Below are 23,095 nucleotides of genomic sequence, written 5' to 3'. Positions count from 1 at the left end.
GTGAACTGATTTGGCTTTGCATGTATATTTAGGTGATAACCACATTCTCAAAATCAGGCAGATGGCCTGTCTTCCTCTGCATTTTGTAGCAATGGTTTGAGTTCTTGATTTTGTGCTTGATGCTTAGATAAGGAATAACTATCTAAATATTGTTAACCCCAAAGAATATTTTAAATTGACCTGGACATAGTTAAATATGGGTTTTTTTCCTTGGGCTACATACAGCATTTAAATATCTTACCCTGTATGTGTAGTGGGTTTTTAAAAAAAATTGTGGGTTTTTTTGGTGGGGGGAAGGGTGGCAAGAGAAAGTAGAAAAATGGAACTAATTGAATCTAGGGGTAAAAAATCTCTGCTGAGAGTCTGTGAATTATAAATTGTCTAGCTGCAGCAGCAGGAACTCAGGCAAAGGTATTGGAGTGCAGTCAGTGTGACAGGAAGCTTATTTTGGTGTTCTTCTGTGCTTTGCCATGTCCTTGATGTTTACTCCAGGGACTGTGTATTTAGAAAGAAGGAAGAGGTGTCCATACTTTCCCATCTGGGAAACTTACAGCATTTTACAGCATTCTTACCTAGGTTCTTCGAGACCAGGGCTGAAGATGCCTCACCAGATGAGATCATCTAGTCTCCTGCCCCTTTCCCAGCTGTCTGACCTCTGGCTCTATACTCAGCTCCACTTTATCTGCTAGCTAGGCACATGCCAATGCTAGCTGATAAAGCCTGTTTTTGTTTCGAAAGTCCCATCGAAACTACCATTTTGTCTCCTCTGTGTTTTGATCAACAAAAATTGTGTTGAAGTTTAGGGGAACAATGTTTAAAGCAGAGGTACTTAGATTTGACTATTATTAAAGAAGTTTTCCCTAAATGTAGAAAATAAAATCACAGTTCCCTGGTCTGGGCTGCTTTCACATAAGCAGAGGGTAGGCTTAGTGGCCACCTTTCAGCTTTAGAATCAAACAGTAGCATTTTCATTTTCATTGGGAAACTTCTTTATAACCCAGTAATCATCTCCATGCTAACTTTTTCCAATATTTTGTCCGGATTTTCTTTCCCTTAATAAGCACACCCCCTGTTTTCAGGCTAAGCATTTTCCCTCCTTTCTGTGTTTACACCTTTCAGATATTTGCAGATTGCTGTCGTGTCATCCTTAGTCACCGCTTAACCGAGCTGTACAGATCTAGCACTTTTTATCTTTCCTTTCCTTTAAAGGCACGCCTCCCTACCTGAGTCGATTTCTATTGCTCTCTTTAAATGTGCTCCAGTTTCCTGTACTTCCATTTGGTCACAGAGCTTCCTAGAGCCAAACAGAGGGTCAGAAATGGTAATTGTTTTTCTTTGTTATATTGGAAACTAAACATCTTTGCAGTGCTCCAGCCTCAGGTCTCGCTGACATTGCTGGTCAGTGTTGACCACTTCCTCTCTGTATTGAACCTGCATTTCCCAAATGTTCTAATTTAAAGACCAGTGGGTAAGTGGGTGTTGCTGGGTTTTTTGTTTGTTTGTTTATTTGTCTATCTGTCTGTCTTCCTTGAAGTGCTGTGTAACCATGGGAAAGTGGGATGTATGTAGTTAGGGGTTCTATTGGCCCCTCTCTTACTATTTGCATAAGGTCTACAACCTTGACAGTTAATTAGCCATTTCCTTCTCTGTGTAGTTCTTTTCTAAAGTACTTCTCCCTAATATTCATTCAGCATTTGTTGAAGATCTACAGTGGCCCTATGTGCTAGGCATGTGTTGGATCCTAGAAAGTGTAAAATCTGAATATGATATAGTACCCACCCTAAGAAGCAACTTAGTTTTAGTTTTATTTGGATTATTTTGTTCTCACCTAGGCTTGCTTATAGTAGCAAATGAGGAGAGAGAGCAGTTTTATGGGAACATCCAGGAAACTAACAGGTTCCAAGTTTAGGTCAGATCTCACAGATGCTGGAACCTGGAGGGCGACTGTTGGCCTGAGATTCCAGGGACTTCTGTAGATAGCCAATATTTGTGCTCCAATGTTGGTGCAAGGTATTCCCCTCCCTCTAGCTCCCAATGGACTTGTTTTGTACCCAGTCCAGTTCAAATTCCAGAAAAACACCTTTCTTACCTGATTTCTACTTGGACAGAGCTTTTCCCCTCTGCCAGCCTGATTGCAAGCTATCCTTCAATCAGGTGCAGCAGCAACTCTCCTCCCTCCCTCCCTGTCATTCTCCACCTTCTGCTCTGACCTCCATCCCCATCTGTGGTGAGGGGAGAGGACAGAAGCCGGGTCATGTGCTAGAAAACATAGATGCCTGAGGCTGTCCCTTAACAAGGGACATGGCATGATGAGCCCCGTAATGACTTGTCCGTTCTACCAAGTCTCCTAGACACACGTGCTTGTGCCTAACATAATCCCATTATCACGTTATTTTTTAACGCTCTGCAACCTACAGGTGAATGGTGAATTCAGCCACCAATAACGTCTTATACAACGGTAGAGGAAAGTAATGTTTTCATGATGGAAATTAAGCTTCATTGGCACAGAGTCTTTGCTTTTCATCATTGAGTTTTCACCTTCCAACACAGTGCCTAGCCCAGAGTAGGCACTGATATGTATTAGTGAAATGGAGTGACGGGTCTGTGACGTGAACTGTGTCATTTTTAGGTGTCCTAAATAGGCAAAGATTATGTCTGCGTGCCTCCTGTGCCCTTCCCTCGACGGTGTCCAATGTGGTAGTGAGCACACAGTGGGCATGCGATAAGCACCAGTGACTGATCCTTCCAATTGCTTATTGTCTCCCCTAGATTTCTGTTTTCTTCACCTAATGCCCAGTCTCTTGTTTGGGAAGCTTCCACTTCTAGCTAAGGCAGATTTGCCACACTTACTTCCCTTTAGCTACTAATAAAGGAAAAAGCAAATGCACTCTGAGCCCAGAGGCTTAATTATCATAAAACTCAACGTACAGTGTAAAATAGAGTGATACATGACTCGTACATAGCCATCAATAGAATCTCTTCTGTGGCCATTATTGTATCATTAACAAGAATCTGTACTTCTTTTCCAAAGCTGACTGACCAAAGTATTTGAGTTAATTACCTGGTTAGTCAATGTCTCTAAATATATAATTTCTTTTTAATAGAATGCTCTGTAGTGCAGCATTTTAAATTTGAAAGGAGGCACTCTATACTCCAGGAGTCAAGCCTTGGGTGAGGAATCTTAAAAGGGCATAACCAAAATTATAGGATTTTATGGACGGGGAGACTTTGGAGCTCCTTCATTTTATAGACAGAGACAATGAGGCCTGGAGAGGTTTTCTACTTGATCAGTGGCAGAACAGAAACTATAACTGTCATGTGCTGATGGCTAGTGTAGAATTCTCTCTTCCTGAACCATACAAAATGAGGCAAATCCTTGTTTTGTTTTGTTTTTGAAATAGTCTTGTTCAGCCATCATATCCAGAGAGCATAGAAAGGCTGTGAAAAATAATGTTTTACCTATGGGCAGGTAGGTCTGTAGGGCTTCAGAGCAGTCCTAGAGCCCTGTGGAACAGGAGGGTGGGGGGTTGTCTGCCTTCTCAGCTGAGTGGGAGGTCAGCTGAGAAGGCCCCACAGGCAGCGTGTCTCTCTTGATTTGGGCACATTCCATAATAGGAAGGAACTCTTTTTTTTTTTTTTTTTTTTAGGTTTAGAGGGGTTTTTTTAATTATTATTTAAATGTTTTTGGTTTTTGAATGGCTCGTAAGTGTCGGGGGAAATTTGACTGTTGATCTGCACCTGTGGTGTTTGAAGCACAGCAGGTTAATGCGTCCGTATCCGCAGGCAGCGCTGCCCTGGTGTGTTACGGTGCATTATCTGGAAAGACGCTGGGAGTGGAAATAGTCATATCCAGAATCACCGGCACTTCCTCACCTGGCGCCAGGGAGCTTCTGGACCTCAGCTTATTATCTCCCTTTGTTTTTTGTGGGTATTTTTAATTCTCACTTGAGGATACATTTTTATTTTTTTAGAGTGAGAGGAAGGGAGGGAGGAGGGAAGAGAGAGAGAGAGAAACATTGATCCATCATTTGCCTCCTGTACCCTCCCCGAACCCACAACCTAGGTATGTGTCCTGACTGGGAATCAAACCTGCAACCTTTATGGTGTACAGGATGACGCTCCAATCAGCTGAGCCACCAGCCAGGGCTCACTTTGTATTTACCACCTTGGGATCTCTCCATTGCTGTGTGTTGACTTGCCCAGCTCAGCAACTATAGCCTCGGGTTCGCTTTCTGAGAACCCAACTTTCTTTACCTTGATCTTTTTTATTTATTTGTTTATTTATTTATTTATTAAGTGCCGTATATTGGTAACAAAGCTGCACATCAGAGACCCCTGCCAGTGCTGCAGTCATTTGAATAAAGGTGCAGCTTGGACAGAGTTCCCTTCCTGACCGCACTCTTGGGAAAGGAAGGCGCAGTACAACTCTTCTGGCTGACAGCATGTGTCCTCACCGGGTTTTCAGCAGTGACACCTGTCTTTTCAGCTTTAGAATGTTAGCGCTCATTTGGTTTCTTGTTAGTGGACAGCATATTTCCTGCCCTGTCCTTTGATCCATAGGGACACAAAAGCAAGTCCAGAAGCTGATAAATAAGCACTTGGTAGCCTTTGAACTCTCCAAGAAAGCCATTAGGTCCTGCCTGTCCTTGCCAGCATTCTGTCTTCATGCCTCGGTCTACACCAGTGTTTCTCAAGCTGAGGGTCTTGCCCCACTGGAGGACTTAAATTAATTCAATGTAATAACCATCTTTATTTTCTTTAATGAAATAGAACAGAAGAGAGACAGAGCACAGCACATGTAGTCAAGATTAACCATTATTTTGTGGAAACTTTGTTATATAAAGTATATAAACCCAAATATACATGTGTATATGGGTCAAAATAAAAATTGAAGTTTGAAAAACAGTCACCTGCACTATCTTTCATGTGCAGGATTAGCTTGGTGCATCGATTTCTAACAGTCATACATTTGATATCATCAAACCCCTCCTGCTATCCTGGCCCCGACTTTGACCCCTGGTCTGATAATAGACTCTGCCTCCTCCTGCCCACTCCATGTGTCTGAGTCCCTGTGTTGGTATTCTGCCTAGGGTCTCCCCTTGTGTGTAGGAATTCCCCTGCCCAGAGCAAGGAACTGGCCCCTGTGCTCTATCTGACAGTGCCTGAAACTCTGCTACCATGACCACCCCAGTGCTAAGTGCCTCTTCGTGTTTTCTAAATACCAGCTGAGTCTGTTCACTTGCCCAGCTGGAAACTGAGTGCCCCAGGACCCTGGACTCTCCTACCTGCTCTCTCCATTGTGGGTTATAACACCACCTGGTTACAGTGTTGTTCAACTCCAAAACTGTACTTTTTCTCAATGGCTTTAGTATCTGACAACCTAAGGGTTAGCTAGGCCACTTACTACCTTTGTGATCTGGGGCCTTATGTCAATTTTTGGATACTCGTGGGTACTCAGTAAATGTTCATTTTCTCCCTTTGTTCTTCTAGCCAGGGGTGGGGAATGTCCGGCCTATGGGCCGTATAATAGCCTGCCCATGAAATCATTTGGTCTGGCCCTGCCAAGGCAACCGCAGGTGGGAAATAAACCTAGGAGCTTTTTTCATAGCTAATTTTTAAGTTGATAATTTTGTATGACCTGCGAATGATGTTATAAATATCCAAATGGCCCTTGGCAGAAAAAAGGTTCCCCACCCCTGTATCTAGACTTACTCCTGGGTTTAACTGTTACCTGCTTCCACTGGGTCTGTCTTTAAGATGCAACTTCTCTATCTGTCCTAATAAGTAGTGTCAGCTAAGCTACATCTGACCCTGGGCTGCGATGTGACAGTGAGACAGGTTTTGACTAGGAAAGGGTGACTTCAGAGAAGACAAGTAGAGGAGAAGAGTTCACCCAGAAGAAAAGGAAGTAGATTATAAAAGCAGACATAATATTCTTGTTCCCAAGCAGCTTTGTGTCCCCCTCTTCTTTCTCTCACCTACCTGCCCGACAGGAATTGATGTGCATGGATGTGTTTACTTTTTCCACTTAAAAAAGGGCAGGGAAACAGCATGCTTCCGCTTCCTCCTCCTGAACAGCTGGAGCTCAGTTGTTGGGAAGCGGAGGAGCACTCAACAAAGGCCCTCCTTTGCCTTTGCTTCTATGTGGAGTGGTTGGGCTTTGGTCACCACAGAAGAGGACTGTCTTCTGAAAGATATTTTGAGTACATTTCAGCTTGACTTGTTTAACTCCCTGGGTTCATTGAGCCATCTTGTTTTCTGGATTGAATCACTCAATGGTCTCCCAGGATTCAGAGAGAGCTGCTAGGATCTTTTGAGATTTCAGAGTACCAAGAAAGTGACAGGGGAATAGAATGTGTACATCTTCTCGACAAGTGAGACTCAGTTATCTTGTTTGACCTTTTAGTGAAAGTCCTTTCCCCTAGTCCCTGCTGCCTGGTGAGTTGCCCTGGCCCCATCCCAATTCTAGGCCCTGGTCATAGCCCAACCAAATGGCTGCTAAGGGTGGAAACAAACGCTTATTTTAGCATTATTCTTGTTTCTGCAATAATGCTTTATCTATGGTTATGTGGCCAAAAAGTTTAATAGACTTGTTTATTTTTCTCTCTGACAATTCTCTTCTTGCTTAGTTTGCAGTTATAAAATGAGAAGTGTTTTTGGCTGTTGGTATTGTAAAAACCATGGGCTATCTTTCATTCCATTTTACTCCAGCCCTATCTCTCCCTTCAAGGTTAATCTCAGGCTCTTTGGCTCTATGAGTTTATTACTGTCTTACCTAAATAAGCTTCACTTCCCTGTGCAGCCAGGCATGAGGTGCCGGGAGTGAGGCAGCCCTGGTGATCTTGTTACCTGTGTGACAGCTGGGTGGGGCCTTCAGCTGTCCGATCTCGGCTGGGTGGGAGAACGGCCCTGGCCACAGCTCAGGTGGCTGCAGTGTGCTCCCTGTCTGGCATTTGGTTTGACTTGATGTATTTCTTTTATGAGGCCTTGAGACTTGAGGAGAAAGCTCTCTTCTTGAGCTTCTGAAAACCCAAGGTATAAACTATTCCTCTTCCTCTGAGCTTTATGACCTTGAATCTGTGCTGTGGCCAGAAACAATGAACAGCCACCTGGCTTCATCCATAAGCGATGTACCTTCTGTCCCAGCAGTGGCTCTTCTTCTCCCAAACGCTCCCCAGCAGGTGTCTGCAGTAGCCTAGATGCCCTGCCACTTTGCCTCCCCATGCCAAGTCTCTTGTTCCTCCACCTGAGGCTGTTTGTAAATAAGAGGTAACGCCTCACCATTCTGCCTTATGGCAGCAGGAGCGACCAGCAGTGAATCACAGACATGGGCCCTAAATGTGTCCTCCCCGTAATTTGATTGTTTTCTTTTCCTATGTCTCTAGCTTAGTTCAGCTTTTTATTGCAATATGATTTGGGGGGAAATATTTATAAGTCTAATTTGTACATCAAAACACAACCCATTTCATGGCCTGTCACAGATGAGCACTGTTAGCAATAAATGTATTTGCAAAGTGAATGATTAAATCAAGGAGAGGAAGAAAAGGCCATCTAAGTTGGATAGTGAGCACCTATTTTGTATAAAATACTGTCTCTGGATACAAAGAAGTGTGAAGGATGGAATTGTGTCCTCAGGGATCTTACAGGCCAGTTGTGGAGTGAAAGATGACTGAGATTTTGAGCATGGGTAACTGTTAAGAGTAATAATGGTAATAATGATCAGGTAATCAGAGCTAAAATGTATTGAACCTTCCCATCTGTCAGGCATTGTGCTAAGTATTTTACATACATAATCTCCCCTAGTTCACACAACCACCATGTGAAGTAGATATAAAGTAGATGTATTATTATACTAGCTTTAGAAATAGGGCAGTGTAGGCTTTTAGTGGTACAGTTACTTGACAAGGTCACAAAGCTAAGTGATAGAGTTAGGATGTGAATCTGGGTCTCTCTGACTCCAGACACCTGATACTTCATCAGATTTTGTTTTTCTGTCTCTGATTCTGAATGAAAAACTAATTATACTATTGATAAAATATAGCCAGAAGACAGAAGGGAAAGCTTATTTAAAGAGGAAAATGACAGAGTTAACACTTTTGAATTTGATGGGAAAATCAGATAGTGAAGAGGAAATATCTGAGAGACAGCTGGAATGGCTCTCAGAATGCAGAATGGCTGGGCGTATTGGTGTAGTCTAGGTAAAAGAGCCATTTATGTAAGTGAGGTTGAGGCAGTGAGACTAGGATTGTAAGGAGCTAGGAGTCCAAGACAGGACGCATCCCGCATGTGGGTGTGCGTGTGTTCCCTGCACATCTAACTTGGAACTCACTGGGTCCTCCTGACAGTCCCTGGATGCTGTGACTGAGAGCTCCTCTCCCCTGTTGCTGCCGTGATGGTGTTGGTTTCTCCCTTCTCCTACTATCTCTACCTTGTCTCAGACATGATGGCATTCTGATCTAAATGCCTGCCTTATTAGAAGTGTCCGAGGACTGTCCTTGCTGAACACTAAGCCTAGTGACCCCTTTTCATCACAAATTCTCCTTTTCTCCTGACACAGGCATTGAATGCCCCAGAGGCGCCCGAAACCTCCCAGGCTTGGTGCAGGAGGGAGAGCCCTTCAGTGAGGAAGCAACACTTTTCACCAAGGAACTGGTGCTGCAACGAGAGGTAGGACATCTTCCAGATGCTTCTTGGATAAGGAGGGGTGAGAAAGCGGGGTTCACTCTGTTTCGTGTTTCTCTACCATGTCAGAGACCAGCCTGTCCTTCTTGCAGTGCTCAGCCTTCCACATCCGTGATCCATTCTGCCCACATCTTACTTCCTGGAGCCCTGAATCATTGGACAGCCGCCCCCAAATTGCTCCTCACCATTGGTGTCCTGGGATACGTGGTGATCACCAGGCCAACCTAGCCAGCATCCTAATGCGGAGAGCTTACAGCTTTGCAGTCCTCCTGCTTGGCGAATTAGCCTGAGCTGCCTGCCTCCAGCTGGATTTAGAAGCTTGACTAACCCTGTCAGGGTCCAATTTTCTTTGAACATTTATTTGTATCTTTGAGTAATTGCATTTTCTATAGCAGGTTTTCTGACTTAATTTAATTGTATTTCTGTTTCTGCCTGTTGGGCTGGCTCTTATAGGCAGAAGTTAGGCTTCTCATCTGCTGTGGTTGGTGCCCATCTACTTGCTAATTTTTATCAAGTCATAGTCAACAGATCCATCTTCTTTCCAGGACTGTGCCAGCCATTAATCCTGCTAGGTGGGCACAAGAAAAGAACAGTGGGAGGAGTGTGCTGGGCTCAGGCTTAGGATCTTAGATCTGCCTTTGTCCTCGCTTTTACGATCAAATCCATAGGGCCCCTCCGGCACAGAGCTAAAAGATTAGGCTCCTAGAGGTTATCTTGTTCATGGGTCTTTTTAGATCCTTGAGATCAGACATGTGGGCTTCTTTGGGATGTTCAGTGATACAAGTACCTATTTATAAGCTTCAGCATCTCTCATTTTTATTTGAATCACCAGCTAATATATTAGATGTGAGAGGTACCGGAGAATAGGATAGCTCATGGTGCTGGCCTAGAGAGAACCACCACTTTGACTCCTGACAAAGCAGTAGTTTTTGCTGTTGGTTGCCATCTCTTAGGGATTTCTCTAGCCTTGCTTTCCCATTTGGTGAAAGTGGCATGGCAAAAGAAATTCCGAATTCTTAGTTTTAGAGATACGGGTTCCAGTTCTCAAATATCAGCTGTAACCGCATGGATATTACTTCACATCTCCTGGCCCTCTGTACAGTAAAGGGTGGGGCTAAACCCCTTAGACGTCTCACCAGTTTCACATTGCCCTCTATTTTGTATTTGGTAAGGCATATTTATGTTTTTCAAGAAGAAATCCTTATATTGGTATGCAAGGTGCCCTCCCCCCTATTTTGTAACTGCGCAATGTAGCTTGAATTTTTATCGATTAAAGATAGCCCCCTGCTAGAGAAGCATTTAAGAATTCAAACACTCCACTTGGTCTCTCAGTAGCTATTACAATTTTTGAAGTGGCCCAAGAATTAGGTAGAAGGGGCCATTATTGTAGAATTTTTCTCTGTGTTGGCCTTTGGATAGGGAACTACAGAGCAGTTTCATGTTGGAAAAAGCAGGTGAGTTAATTCAATGTCATGACTTACAGACATTACAGAGGAAGGAGCCGCAGATGTCTGTTTGTTCTTTGGATAGAGGGAAGAAATCCCCAGGTTAGATTGCCTGAGACATTTGTTAGTAACATCCTCATCAGTTACTGTCTAAATCATGCTACTGTTTTGCCTCCCATTTTCCACTGTTGTTTCTCATCTCCTAAAGTCCCTTTCCCTTTCTCTTTCAACTCTTGTTTCCCCACCCACTTTTTTTTCTGATCATGTTTCTGGCCCACTGGTGATACCCAAAAGCACAAGGGGGTCAAAGAGAATACTGACCACTAGATGAGTGAGTGGCCCAAAGCTCTTTTACTCTCTCATGGTTATTATGACCTTACCTTTGTCTGTATATTTGCTCATATTTGACTGTTAAAAAAGATTAAATTTTCCTCCATCTTCTTTGATGCTCCAGGCATGTGAGTGAGTTTGCAGATCCTTAGTCTAATCCAAAGTTGATATTGACCCTTCTTGTTTGTGGCATACCAGTCTTTCACAGCGCTACGTTGGGGGTCTCTTGAAAAAGAACCTTTCTGCATTTTCTTAGCTGTTCATATGATTACTTGGGCTGACTGTTTTAAAAGGTCTTTATCCAGAGGAAAGACAAGTATGGCCTACACTAAGGATAAGTTGGAATTTTGACTAAAGCAACCAATTATAGCCTGTTCTTGTGGGCATTTTCCTTTATGTAATACGTGAAAACTGGTTTCTGAACAGTGCAGGAATGAAGAGAGGTCTTTTGTTTTGTGATAGGTTTCTTCATTTGCTTTTACCTGTGCAGCACCTTCATTTTTTCCCAGGTGGTTCTGCAGAACTTTTCTTTTTGCCCTTCTTCCCTCACCCTTCAAGAATCTATCTAGAAAACCTGATGCAGAGTCCTTCCTCCCTGCAGGAGAAGGTACTATGTAATTGCATGGGTGCCTGAGTGTGGGTCTACAGCCTCCCACCTGCAGAAGTTCTTACCTTCAGGGCCGCCTCCATTGTGCCAAGTTCCTCTCCAGGAACTCTTCCGGACCCAGGCTGCTGCCATGATAGCCACAGTTAAAGTGGTGTTTTTTGTTTGTTTGTTTTATTTTTCTTAATCCTCACTGCAGATATTTTTTTCATTGATTTTTAGAGAGAGTGGAAGGGAGGAGGGTGTGAAGGGGGGAGAGAGACACATCAATTGGTTGCCTCCTGCTGGGCCCTGCGTGGAGCCAGGGATTGAACCTCAATCCAGGTACCCTTGACTGGAAATCAAACCTGTGACCCTTTGGCCTGTGGCCAACTCTAACCACTGAGCACACCAGCGAGGGCCGAACTAGCGTTTTGTACCTTCCTCCTATTCCCTTGATAATCAGATTTAGCTCAGATAATCAGGTATTGTGAAGATGTGATTATCCTCAACCCTGTCCTATCCCTCACCTTGAAATATTTTTTATTATCTTATTTTTGGCCAGAATTTCTCTATCTTCTGCATGCTTTTCCCAGTTACTGTAAATCTTCATTATCATATAGGAAAGGAGAAGCACACAAGTATCCTGATTTCACAGTACCTCCCGGGCCCCCTGTGTGATCCCACAGAGGCATGGCCATCCTTGGACTCCCACCCATGTGTGGGTAAACTGACTGGAGAAGGATATGGAGTGGGGGAGGGACTGTGTAATGGGTACTGCCCCTGGGTCAGCCCCTGCCAGGGAGGGGACAGAAAGTTGGGGACAGGGTGCCTGGTCCTGAAAAGTGCCCCCCTGTTTGTGAATAAAGTACATTGTCTTGGCTATGGGTAGCCAGCCCAGGAATTGCTGCCTGTCTCTTTCTCTGTTTTGAGTGAAGAGAGAATTGTAGTCTTTTCATCCATACTTCATGTGGAGCCTGCAGTCTCAGACAAGTCTCTTTTTTACATTTCAGACAATCCCTCCCACCCCCCATTAACTTGAGACCTGATATCCCTGCTTTCCTTAAATGTGTCTTATAATGAAGCCAGTCAGCACAGAGCTATTGGCATTTCTAGCCATCACTCAGCTCCATTTTTCTGAGTGTCTCCCTACCACCTTTCATTACATGTCTTTGTCTCAATTTTTTTTTAATGTTTCTTCTCCTCAGCCATTGGCTTTGTTTCTTTTCCTGAGTTGGGAGTCTGAGGACTATTGCAGGTCAGTGGTCTAGGTGTTCTGGTGTTCTTGCCCCAGGGTTAGATACCTGATGACCTTTTACCTGATTCCCTTTATGACCTTGAGAGCAAAGCAGCCAAGGAACTCAGAGGATTTCCCTTATTTTTACTCAAAGGAAATCAAATAAGCTCAACAGTTCTTTCCAGGCTGACTCAGTTGGTGTATAGCAGGGGTGGGCAGATCTGGCCCACTGCCCATTTTTGTAAAGTTTTATGGAAACACAGACACACTAATTGTTCTGTGTACTTTCTGTGTCTGCTTTAGTCCTATGACAGCAGAGTTGAGTGGTTACAACGGGCTATATGGCCTGCAAAGCCTAAAATATTTACTCTCTGTCCCTTTATCAAAAAAGTTTACTGACCCCTGCTGTAGAGTTGGATTTAAATGGTTTGTTACATGAGTTTGCTCTTGTGTCCCTGCCTTTGAGGCTAGACTGCTTCTGGACCGCACAACGTGAGATCGTTGTGTCTGTTGCTGTAGCTATGACTGTGAGCTGAGTGCTGTGTCCCTTTTAATGGCATGTGACACCCTCTTTGCCCCCTCCCCCAATACAGCTGCCTCTTGCAGGCAATTCTCTACCATGTTGCCAGGGGTAGGACGATCTGGTGTCATCTCGCAGAGGGAGAATTGTGCCCATTGCTAGCATCTTCCCAGAAGTCATGATGGGAGGTAGCGTTAGCTAATGGGAAGATAACTGGCTTAAAAGTGCAAACTGCTAGGTTTTCACACTCCAGTTATCATGTGGTCCTGGGTAAACGATTTTCTCCTGCCTTGGTATTTCTAAAACACTGATCTAGCGGTCTGAAGCCACCCTCTTCCTCTGGAGGCCATTCTGTGAGTAAAACAGTCATTTGGGATCTCTTTACACCTTCTTGCCAGAAGGCCAGCTGCTGCCTGTACAGCACTGGGGTCACTGTTAGGAAAACCTGCACTTTTAGAAAAGGGGCTGTAAGGTGGTGTTCAAGAGATCAATACCTCAATTTAACCCTCTTAACAGTTCCAGGCTGTAGGAGGTGCAATTCCCTGGGGCAGGGCGCAGGACACAGAGGTTTGGTGATCATTTCCAAGGGCTTTCTCAATGACCCCTTTGTCCTCTCTGAGATCTCAGAAATTGCCCTTGCTGCTGTCTGGAAAATGACATCCTCATGCTGGACAGCCTGAGCTGAAAACTCCGGCTGCTGCCCTGACCTATTTCCCTTCTTCCTGCTGGCATAAAAGGGAGGATGTTCCCCTGGGGAGCTCATTCTGCAGGCTGCAGTAGCCAGGGCACAGTCCTGGATTCCCTCTCTCCCACTACCCCCTGCTTTTTTACAAACAAAGGTGCATAAAAGCATTACAAGCAGCTGTTGCTGTTTGAAAAACGTGTATTTATGTTTCTGGGAATATGGACTCGGGAGCAAATATTGGTATGTATTTATAGAGGGGCATTTGTCTGGGAAAGAAAACTTAGAATAAAAGGAAAGTGTTTCTATCTCCTTTGTTAGCACCAAGTGTCCTGCATCTTGTCTGAAAAAGATAACTCGGTCTAAGCACTTTACCTTTTATCTAAATAGGTGTATCCCCCGCCGTGCCCTCCGTCTTTCTCCACGTCGCCCCTAATCACTGTGGTACATGCCCTCTCACTCTTCCTGTCTGTAGGCCCTTCTCTGTCCAGGAGACACATGGGAGGAGGGTCAGTGGCAAAGTTGTGTATCTGGATCAAAGCGATGAGGATAGTTCAAGCCGTAGGGAAATCTGAGGGTGAAGGACACCTAGTACGGGTGAGGCCAGTGACACACTGATCTCCAGCTCTCCCTGAGTGCCATGCCCCTTGGTAACCCCCCGAGTCACAGATAGTAAACTGATGGAAAAGTAAGCCAACTACCCAGCAGTGTTTCACTTATTTGCACAAAGACACCCTATTCTAGACTCTCTCTGCCACTGCCCAAGGGAGAGGGAATGCAGTAAGGCCAGCTCTCCAGACAGCTCTTCCATAAGGTGTGAAAGGCTATGTGGGGGCTAAGGTTTTTCTCACCTCCCCACACTCTTTTGACAGTTCATCACCAACCAGTGGTCTTTTATATTTTTCCATTTAAGGCTATTTTCTTTGAAGAGGGCTCAGATAAACATCTTTGTCTTAATAGTGATCAGGCTTTTATTTTATATGGCATTTTCTAGCATAAATAGGCTTTCATATATAATATTTTATTTTAATCTCACAGCAAGCATATAAGAAAAATTGCCTTTAGAAGGTAATCATTCTTTTAGCCATATTTTATCATTTCTCAACCTTCAAATATTTGGAACTAGTTAATTTGTAAAGGACTTCCCTGAAGGTCCACCATTGACTGAGAGTTCATCTCCAGCAAGGAACCATGGAGTCTGATTTTGGATGCTCACAAGACTGCACAGGGATCTAAGGCAGCAATTTTCAACCAGTGTGCCACAAGAATTTTTAAAACATGCAATACCTGACTGTTTAGTCAGGGGCACTGACCTCTTTTCCCTTGAATCAGTGATTTTCAACCTTTTTCATCTCATGGCACATATAAACTAATTACTAAAATTATATGGCACACCAAAAAATATATATTTTTTTACCAATCTGACCAAAAAAAGGTATAATTTTGATTCATTCACACCAGACAGCTGTTGTATTGGCTGTTGTCATTATTTTTATTTGACAGTCTAAGGGAACAGATGCCAGTGCCCCTGACTAAATAGTCAGGTAGTGCATGTTTTCAAAATTTTTGAGGCACATCAGTTGAAAATCACTGATCTAAGGAATTTGCTGTGGATATGCCTCCCCAAAATACTTACTCTGCTCTTGTCACAGTCCTTGTGTCTTCTGACTGCCTCATTCCTGCTGCATCTGTTGTTTGACCTTTGTGGGCCTTACTCCTCTTATAATGATGCCTCTGCAACCTATTTTGCTTCATTTCAGTTTGATCATATATGCGATCAATATGAAATAGAGCTATGTATATCTATAATCCTATTCTAATCTTTCTTAAAAGACAAATCTGGCTAAGTACATTGTTGGTAAATATATAACTCCCCACTGCCTGTGGGGTAAAGTCTAATTTCCTTAGTTCACACATCTCCTTGATTACTTCTTCAACTTCATGTCTCACTAGTTTCATAATTTGTACCTCATCAGAACTGATCTTATACTCACAGTTGCACATACATATCATGCCTTTTTATCTCTGCCATCCCTTAAGTCAACTTAAGCTCTCCACCCAGTATATCAACCATGCCCCTTCTTTGCCTTTTTATTCCTGCCTGTCCTTCAAGATGTACTTTCTTTTCTAGGAAGCCTCCTCTTGATCTCCCAGGCTGGGTAAGATACCTCTCTTTCAGTCCCCACAGCACCCCATGCACACATCTGTCATGTCCTGACCAACAGTGTTGAAGGATCTGTGTTGGCCTTCCCTCTAGATTGTAAATAACTCAAGGACAAGAACTTGCTTCTGTCTTGTGTTCTTTGTATTTTTGCCTAGTATATAAGAGACACTCAGTAGATACCTGTATCAGTTAAATCACCTGATTCCCTGTGACCCAATTCCAGAGACTGGGAAGAAGGCCTGGTCTTTTGTTGTCCTTTATAGTTCTTTGGGAAAACCCTCTAAACTCAGCATTTGTTTAGAGAGAGGAAGACTTTGGAGCATGAGTATTGAGGTTGGACACACAGCTGATAAATCAAGAACTTCTCATTGAAAAAGTCTATTACCAAGACCTGTCTATGCACTTACTATGGGACACTGACCTCCCTGGGTCTCCCCACCTGTCCAACCAGAATACTTAACGGTAGTAAAATAATATGTGACTGTTTTGAAAAAATTCCAGTGTTCAAAAAGAAAGCATTCATCACTCTCCTAATTTAGGCTACGCGTTTTTTCCCCTCCCTGGTATGTTTCCCATCGTCTGCTTTTGTGGATCAAACTGTTAATGAGGTGAAGGGCTTAATTTGAAGTTCAAGTCAGCAAATTCCTGTTCAGTGATAGACTGTAAACATCATGAGAATACCAGGCTGTTATCTGCCCACTTACAGGCCCTTCATTTCTGGGTTCCTGGCCCTTGCCAAGTATCTGTAAAAGCCCAAGAAGGAAGGCCCTCTAATCCCATTCCAGCCCCTAAATGCAAAGGGCATCACAAAAAGAAGAGGTGAGGTTAAAATGAAGAATGGGAGATACTGTCACATTGCCCTTTTTCCTTTCCCCTGGCTGCTGGGTCTCCCCTATCAGCTTTTAAACTCAGCCAATCACCGGTAGCTTCCCCAGGCAAGCTCAGTGGCATTTGCTGGTGGGTGCCAACAGTGTGCTGGCTCCAGTGGGATTCCTCTCTGCAAAGCTGCTGGCTCAGCTAGCTGGTGTCTATTTCCCTGTTCTTCTGCTTGGAACTTTCATAGCCAGTCAAGCATAGAATTGCATCCATTCTTCTGAAATAGCTGCTGGGCCTAATTTTTCATTGGCTTGGCCATGATCCTATTACCTGTGATTATGTCATATAGGCTGACTGTTACAAGTTGGGTAGGCTTCACTGCCCTCCAGAGGCCAGTGTTCACATCCCAGGCTAGCTATTTGGGATTGGGAGCAGAATAAGGTGGAATAAGGTTTAGGACCTCAAGGTATTTGGCCTCCTTGGGACATGTAGGAAGGTCTCAAGTATGTAATTCTATCCCAGGGGAGAAAACCCTTTTCAGAAGAGGGATTCTTCCTTTCCCTGGGGAGTTAGTCCTTACTGTTGTAAACTCTTTCTTAAGAGACTTTTGTGTTTTCTGTGCCAATCAATTTGTTTTTCTTACTGTTTGTTCCAGTAAAAGGTAGTAAGAGGTATAGTCCATAGAACTGACAAATTCCATTTCCTCCACAAGTAGAAGCCTTAGCAATGCCAAGGCAGGCCCTGGCACTGGTTTCTCTGCCCTGTCTTTAGTTCTCACCCACATCAGTGTCCCAAACATGACTTCCTCTTGCATCTTTCTACTAGAATGGTCCACAGTACTTACTTTGAACCTCATCAAATTTGAGGCCTGAAAGTGAGTATAGTGGGCAGTGATTGCAGAATACATTTTACTGGTTCACTATAAGATTAGCATTGCAGATACAAGGTCATGAAAATCCTTCAAACAGAGCCTTGCTAAGCAGAATCTCTGCCACCTATTATATTTGGTTCTTTCCACCTATCTGCCATAAAATTTTGTTGTTGTTTTTTAAGGTAGTAGTAACCTAAGCACTCTATTTTTCAGCCATGAAGAAATTACGAATGTTATAAAGAAATGTGAAGAACTTGAACCAATTGGTTGAGAGTACAAAAGGCATGGTGCCTATAGCAGTAGGTCAAGAAAAAACATTTATAAAAGTAGCTGAACTGGCCATTCTTTTTTGGGGTGGTTGGTTTTGGGGGGGCGGGTGGTATTACTTTTCTTAAATTTTTGTTGACACTATTACAGATGTCCCGCATTTTCCCCTGCTTTGCCCACCTCCACCCAGGCCCCAACCCTCTTTTCCTCCCTCTGCCTTTCACCACACTGTTGTCTGTGTCCATGGGCTCGCATTTATGTTCTTTGGCTAATCTCTTCACCTTCTTTCATCCAGTCGTCTCCCCACCCCTCCCCTCTGATATCTGTCTGTCATTCTATCCTTGCTTCTGGTTCTATTTTGTTCGTCAGTTTATTTTGTTCATTAGACTCCACACCTGGAGATTAAAATGATATTCTTTATGAGCCATCCCTGTGGAAGACAGCTATTGCCAGGCACATTTAGCCTCCTGGTCTACCTTCTGTAGAGCTATGTAGAACCTGTGACCCAGAACAAATGGGGAAATACTGTCAGAAGGTAAGAGACCACTGGGCTTCTCACAAGTGAGGATTGTGGTAGGAGAGATGGGTGCCATTTATTATAATTAGATGTATTAGATGCCACTAGTAACAATTCCTCATTTCTCTTACCTCTTCAATCTTCTTGAATACTCACCACTTCTTGAGCTTTGGTAAATGTGCTCTTTAAAAAAAGGGGGGGGGGGGAGCTAATATCTTAATATAATAAGAAAGGGCTAAAGACAAGCAGCTCAGAATTTTTGTTTTTCAGGTGAAATCCCATATTGTGAAGTCTGTCTAACTTGGAAAATAGTTCTGTGTTTCATTAGTATCTTTTGACTAGCAGGTCACATAAAAGATGACCTCATCTAAACTTGCCCACTCTATTTGCAGAAGAATTCACACAGGACCCTGACACCCATGTAGACTTGCATGTGAGCTTTCATGCTGGCATGTTTGGGGGTCTGCAGGCCTCGTGCCTCCCTGTTCTATTTGTCCTGACCATTCCCACTGCCTGTGTTAGTAATTTCCCCTTGGAATTATATAATTCAACTGATACCTTTTTAGAACACAGCTCTTAATATACAGTAGCAGGGCTGCCTGCGCTGCCAGCAAAGAGTAAGCAGATTGTAGATTGCATTTGCTCTCCAGGTAATACTAACATTCTGGTGTTCCACATGTGACTCCCTCAAGGACACAGGAGTGACTGTTCTGGTAGATGAGCCGACCTTACCCTGCCCTCTTCTTTTCGTTATCATGGCTACTCCTTGTGCCTGTTGCCAAGGACTAGATGAGATCCTGTTCCAAACCAAACCAGGCTTTATCGATGAACTTCCCATTTATCACTCCACCTGTGACAGTTTCCGGTCAGCCGAACTCAAATGGATTTTATATTTATTAATTTACTTTTTTTAATATGTCTTTATTGATTTCAGAGAGAGGAAGGGAGAGGGAGAAAGAGAGATAGAAACCTCATTGATAAGAGAGCCATTGATTGGCTGCCTCATGCACGTCCCCTACTGGGGGTTGAGCCCACAACCCGGGCATGTGTCCTGACCAGGAATCAGACCGCAATCTCTTGGATCATATAGGTCAAAGCTCAACCACTGAGCCAGACCGGCCAGGTTTAGATGGAATTTGAAAATGAAAGTGACCAGTGGTCTGTTATAAAATGCTATGGTCCATGAAATAAGATTATGAGCAAGCTTTAGACTTAATAGAAGCACCCTAACCTGGTCTGAATAACGTGTCACATATTCAGGAAGGATGAGCTCATTCTTAGACCCATCTTCAGAACATTCAAAGGCATCTTTCCCTTTCTGGGCACTTAACAAAAACTCTGTTAGTGACATGTGCAGAGTCAGACCTAGGTTCTTATTCTAGCTTCACCATTTGGACATGATTCTTAGCCTCTCTAAAACAAGGCCAATCTCGGTGCATCATAGGAATGGTGCCCCTGGGGTTGTGCAGTGCAGCAGTCCTGCTATATCTAATTGTCTCACCTATAACAAAGGTGCCTTTTCCATAACAATATTGAGATGATGTCTGTATATAAAGTGCCCAGCACTGGAGCTCTGTTATATAGTAAACACTCAGTGAACAACAGCTTGCATTATCATTTTTATTATGAATGAAAGTTCTCTCAGGGTTTAGCTAAAATCTAGAATTAGAACTTCAGTGTAGACAGGCCACTATCCCCAGATAGGGAAGTAGGCTGGGCATAGGCAATGTGTATTGGGAGTAGAGTAGCATTCATATTAGAATCAACAAAGAACAACAGTTAGTCCTCTCTAGTGTTCAACATACCCCAAAGCCAGTGATGGCCATACATTTGCGCTACCCCTGTCCAGTCTTGTATCCATGGCAGACATTTCCAATCAGCTACAGCACGGCATTGGCTTGGGATCAGAACATTCTCAAAACAGGGCTCCTAGAAGCTACTACCAGTTGAATGGATTTTGGACTTGGGTTGATAACCTATTTGCCATCCTTGGACTAAGTTCTCAAAAGATTGTTTAAGTCCCATTAGGGATATGTCAGACTCTTCTATGAAGTAAGATAAAAGACAGAGTCTCTTTGCCTTTCCCTCTGCTTCTGCAGGGTCCTACATGTTGGGACCCCTTCTTCCTAGGCAGTGTAACATTTGGTGGAAAAGCAGAGGTCTGGAGATAATGCCAAAAAGGCTCATCTGTGCACAGAGCCTCTTCTACACTTGACTATGGACAATAAGGCCAACCATCATCAAGGGGGGCGGGAGCCAGGACTCCACAGATACCTCATAGACATCTAAGAAGGAATGATTTGAGTATCTTCATCATGCACGTCAACTGCCATAGCCGCATTTGGAGGTGATCTGCCAATACCAAGGGCTCTCCGTGCTTTTCCTCGGTTTACACAGGACTCCTGCTGACCTTGTTCATTTCCCACTGTCACTGCGACTTGAAAATGAGGGATGTAGGGATGACTGATCTAGATCCTGGCTCTCTTATCCTCTAATGGAATAGCAGTGCTCTTTTCTGTCCTCATACCACCTTATCATGACCACAGCAGTCTAAGATTACCATAGGTTTATCTTCGATCTGTATTAAATTGGAGGGTTGGAGGATAGTGGAGTGTCAGGCAGGAGCACTGAAGAAATGTCTAGGTGTTAACCAGGATTGAAAGGGACAAGAGGCCCGGCCGGGCGTGGCTCAGCGGTTGAGCATTAACCTAGGATCCAGGCGATCAGGGTTCGATTCCCGGTCAGGGCACATGCCCAGGTTGCGGGTTCCATCCCCAGTTGGGGGCGTGCAGGAGGCAGCCTATCAATCACTCTCTCACCATCCATGTTTCTACTTCTCTCTCCCTTCCTCTCTCTGAAATCAATAAAGATATATTTAAAAAAAAAAAAAAGAAAGAAAAGAAAAAGAAAGGGACAGGAAAAGGACCCCAAGACTAATCGTTTGGGACAGTCACTGCAGCAAGAACAAAAGCTGTCCATTGAGGCAGGAGAGTTGAATTGGAAACTGCTTCACTTTTTCTTTCCAGGTTAGCGTAATGCCTCCCTCTTCCCCTTTTCCCTTCTCTTGATGCAGCGGGGTTCTATTTAATGGTTATCAGAAAAGGATCTTGGCATTGAATGTCCAGCTAGAGGTGGAAGATCATGCAAATAAGGCCAAAAGATCCCTTCATCCCCTACCAGAGCCTGCATATACCACTTCGCTTCAGAATTCTTTACAGTGCTTGCAGTGCTGGGATGCTGTTACCTCTCCAGTAAAATAAATCTAAAACTACTGACCCAGGATTTTTATAACAGTGCTGCAACGTTATATGAGGAAATGCAACAAATAGTCCATTACCACTGATTGGATATGGATTTTTGGCCTGGCCACTTGCCACTTGGTAATTTTAGAATAGGGTCACTTTCAGAATTGGAAGATTCCTTGTAGGAGGGTACTGGTGTTTGCTAAATAGTTATTTCTTATCTTTCTGCCCTCTCACAGCCATGCTCCCCACCTCTGGAGGGTAGGGCCAACCTCTCTCTCTGCCTGGAAGAGACGGCCAGAGCTCATCCTTCATTAGCTTACAGGGCTGCAGACGTGGCCATTTCCAAACGCCCAGGGTGTACTTAACCACTTCCTCCTTCTAATCTCAGCACTTCCACTTCAAACACATCAGCAGCTTTGTAACTTGCATTTTATTTTGCTCTACGTTTTGGCCCTTCAGGTATTCGTGGGAGGAGGATGGGGAGACTGGGGAACTGTGTTGTCACTGATTTCAGAATTACACAATTACACCCTGAGTCATTGTCTCTGGAGAATCGTTGAAGCAAGAGTGCCAAGAGCATCCTTAAAGACATGGCTTTTTAAAGTTGGATTCTGTTTCATATTTGATATGTGCCTGCCTGCCTTGGTTTCACCACCTATAAAATGGGTTCATTGGGCCCTGTTGTGCCTAGAGAATGCTGAAGGGTGATTACTAAGGCATGGTGGTAGAGGTTTCTGGGGACCCCTCCAGTTATTCCTACTTACTTACGTAGAAAAGGATTGCCAGGCCCCAGATGACAAATAACCATACACAAGCTGAAGGCATTGTGTGACCTGGACAGGGACCTCTGGTCAGTTTATTTTCTCATCTGCATCTGAATAATTAGACCCAATTAATGAAACAGGAGAACTGCTGGTCCTGGAAGCTGAGGTCTGACCATTCTTAACCTCATCGTGCTGAACCGTGGTCAGTTTTCCCTTTTTCTGCCATTAAATCTGTTATATTGCCTTTTTCTTGACATGACTTTGGTTCTAATAAGCAGTGTACCCTAACCAGAACCTGTCCCAGAGTGCTGAGGGGTTGGTTCTCTCAGTCCTCCTTATGGCCAATAGGTTGGACTAAGCCCTGAGAATCAGACACTGAATGTGTGTCTTCCTGTTGTGAGTTGTTATGCCCATCTGTCATAACAATGTGTCCTATTTCCTGGTTCTCTAGGTAAGAATAGAGATTCACATATACATAGATTTTGAAAATGAAAATGTCATCTTGCCTTCTGCACATGGTCACTGTCCCATGACTCAGGTCAGACACCTCACATTTTGACCTCAGCCTCTGATCTTCATGGCACATTTAGACTAGAGTGTTTCAAAAGATAGGTATGAACCTCAGAAGCCATGGTCTTTGTTATTATCAAAAAGGATGCAAGATAGTTTCACCTTATCTGCTGCCTGTCTGGCTTTTTGTGGCCCAGGGTTGGGGTTAGTACGTCAAAGCAAGAGATTGCCCTTGACGCTTTAAATTCTTGCTTTCCCATTCAGAATTATGGTCAGCTGTTGAGATAGCCCAGCCAACCACCATGGCAACTTCCAAAAATCATGAGCCCTTGGGATCCGACATACAGACTTCTAGCCTTGCATCAAAAGATGCCATGTGCCTTCATATGCCCAGTTGCCCTGATGAGGCATAGCAAGCACATGATGTGCAGAGGGAGTCCCTGAGACTCCTCTCCATGGCCA

At 43.8% G+C, this 23,095-nt stretch overlaps 1 protein-coding gene across 1 annotated transcript in view; it reads left to right on the top strand.

Moving 5' to 3' along the window:
* Nucleotides 1-23,095, top strand: part of SND1 (staphylococcal nuclease and tudor domain containing 1) — a 418,687-nt gene that overhangs the window by 311,750 nt on the left and 83,842 nt on the right. Inside the window, exon 16 of the mRNA XM_016213329.2 lies at nucleotides 8,558-8,667. Within this exon, the coding sequence (XP_016068815.1) occupies nucleotides 8,558-8,667 (110 nt within the window). The remainder of the gene's footprint in view (nucleotides 1-8,557; nucleotides 8,668-23,095) is intronic.

Source organism: Miniopterus natalensis, chromosome 10, assembly GCF_054644295.1.
Source record: "Miniopterus natalensis isolate mMinNat1 chromosome 10, mMinNat1.hap1, whole genome shotgun sequence".
Lineage (NCBI taxonomy): Eukaryota > Metazoa > Chordata > Mammalia > Chiroptera > Miniopteridae > Miniopterus > Miniopterus natalensis.
This window is presented reverse-complemented; position numbering and strand designations above follow the sequence as displayed.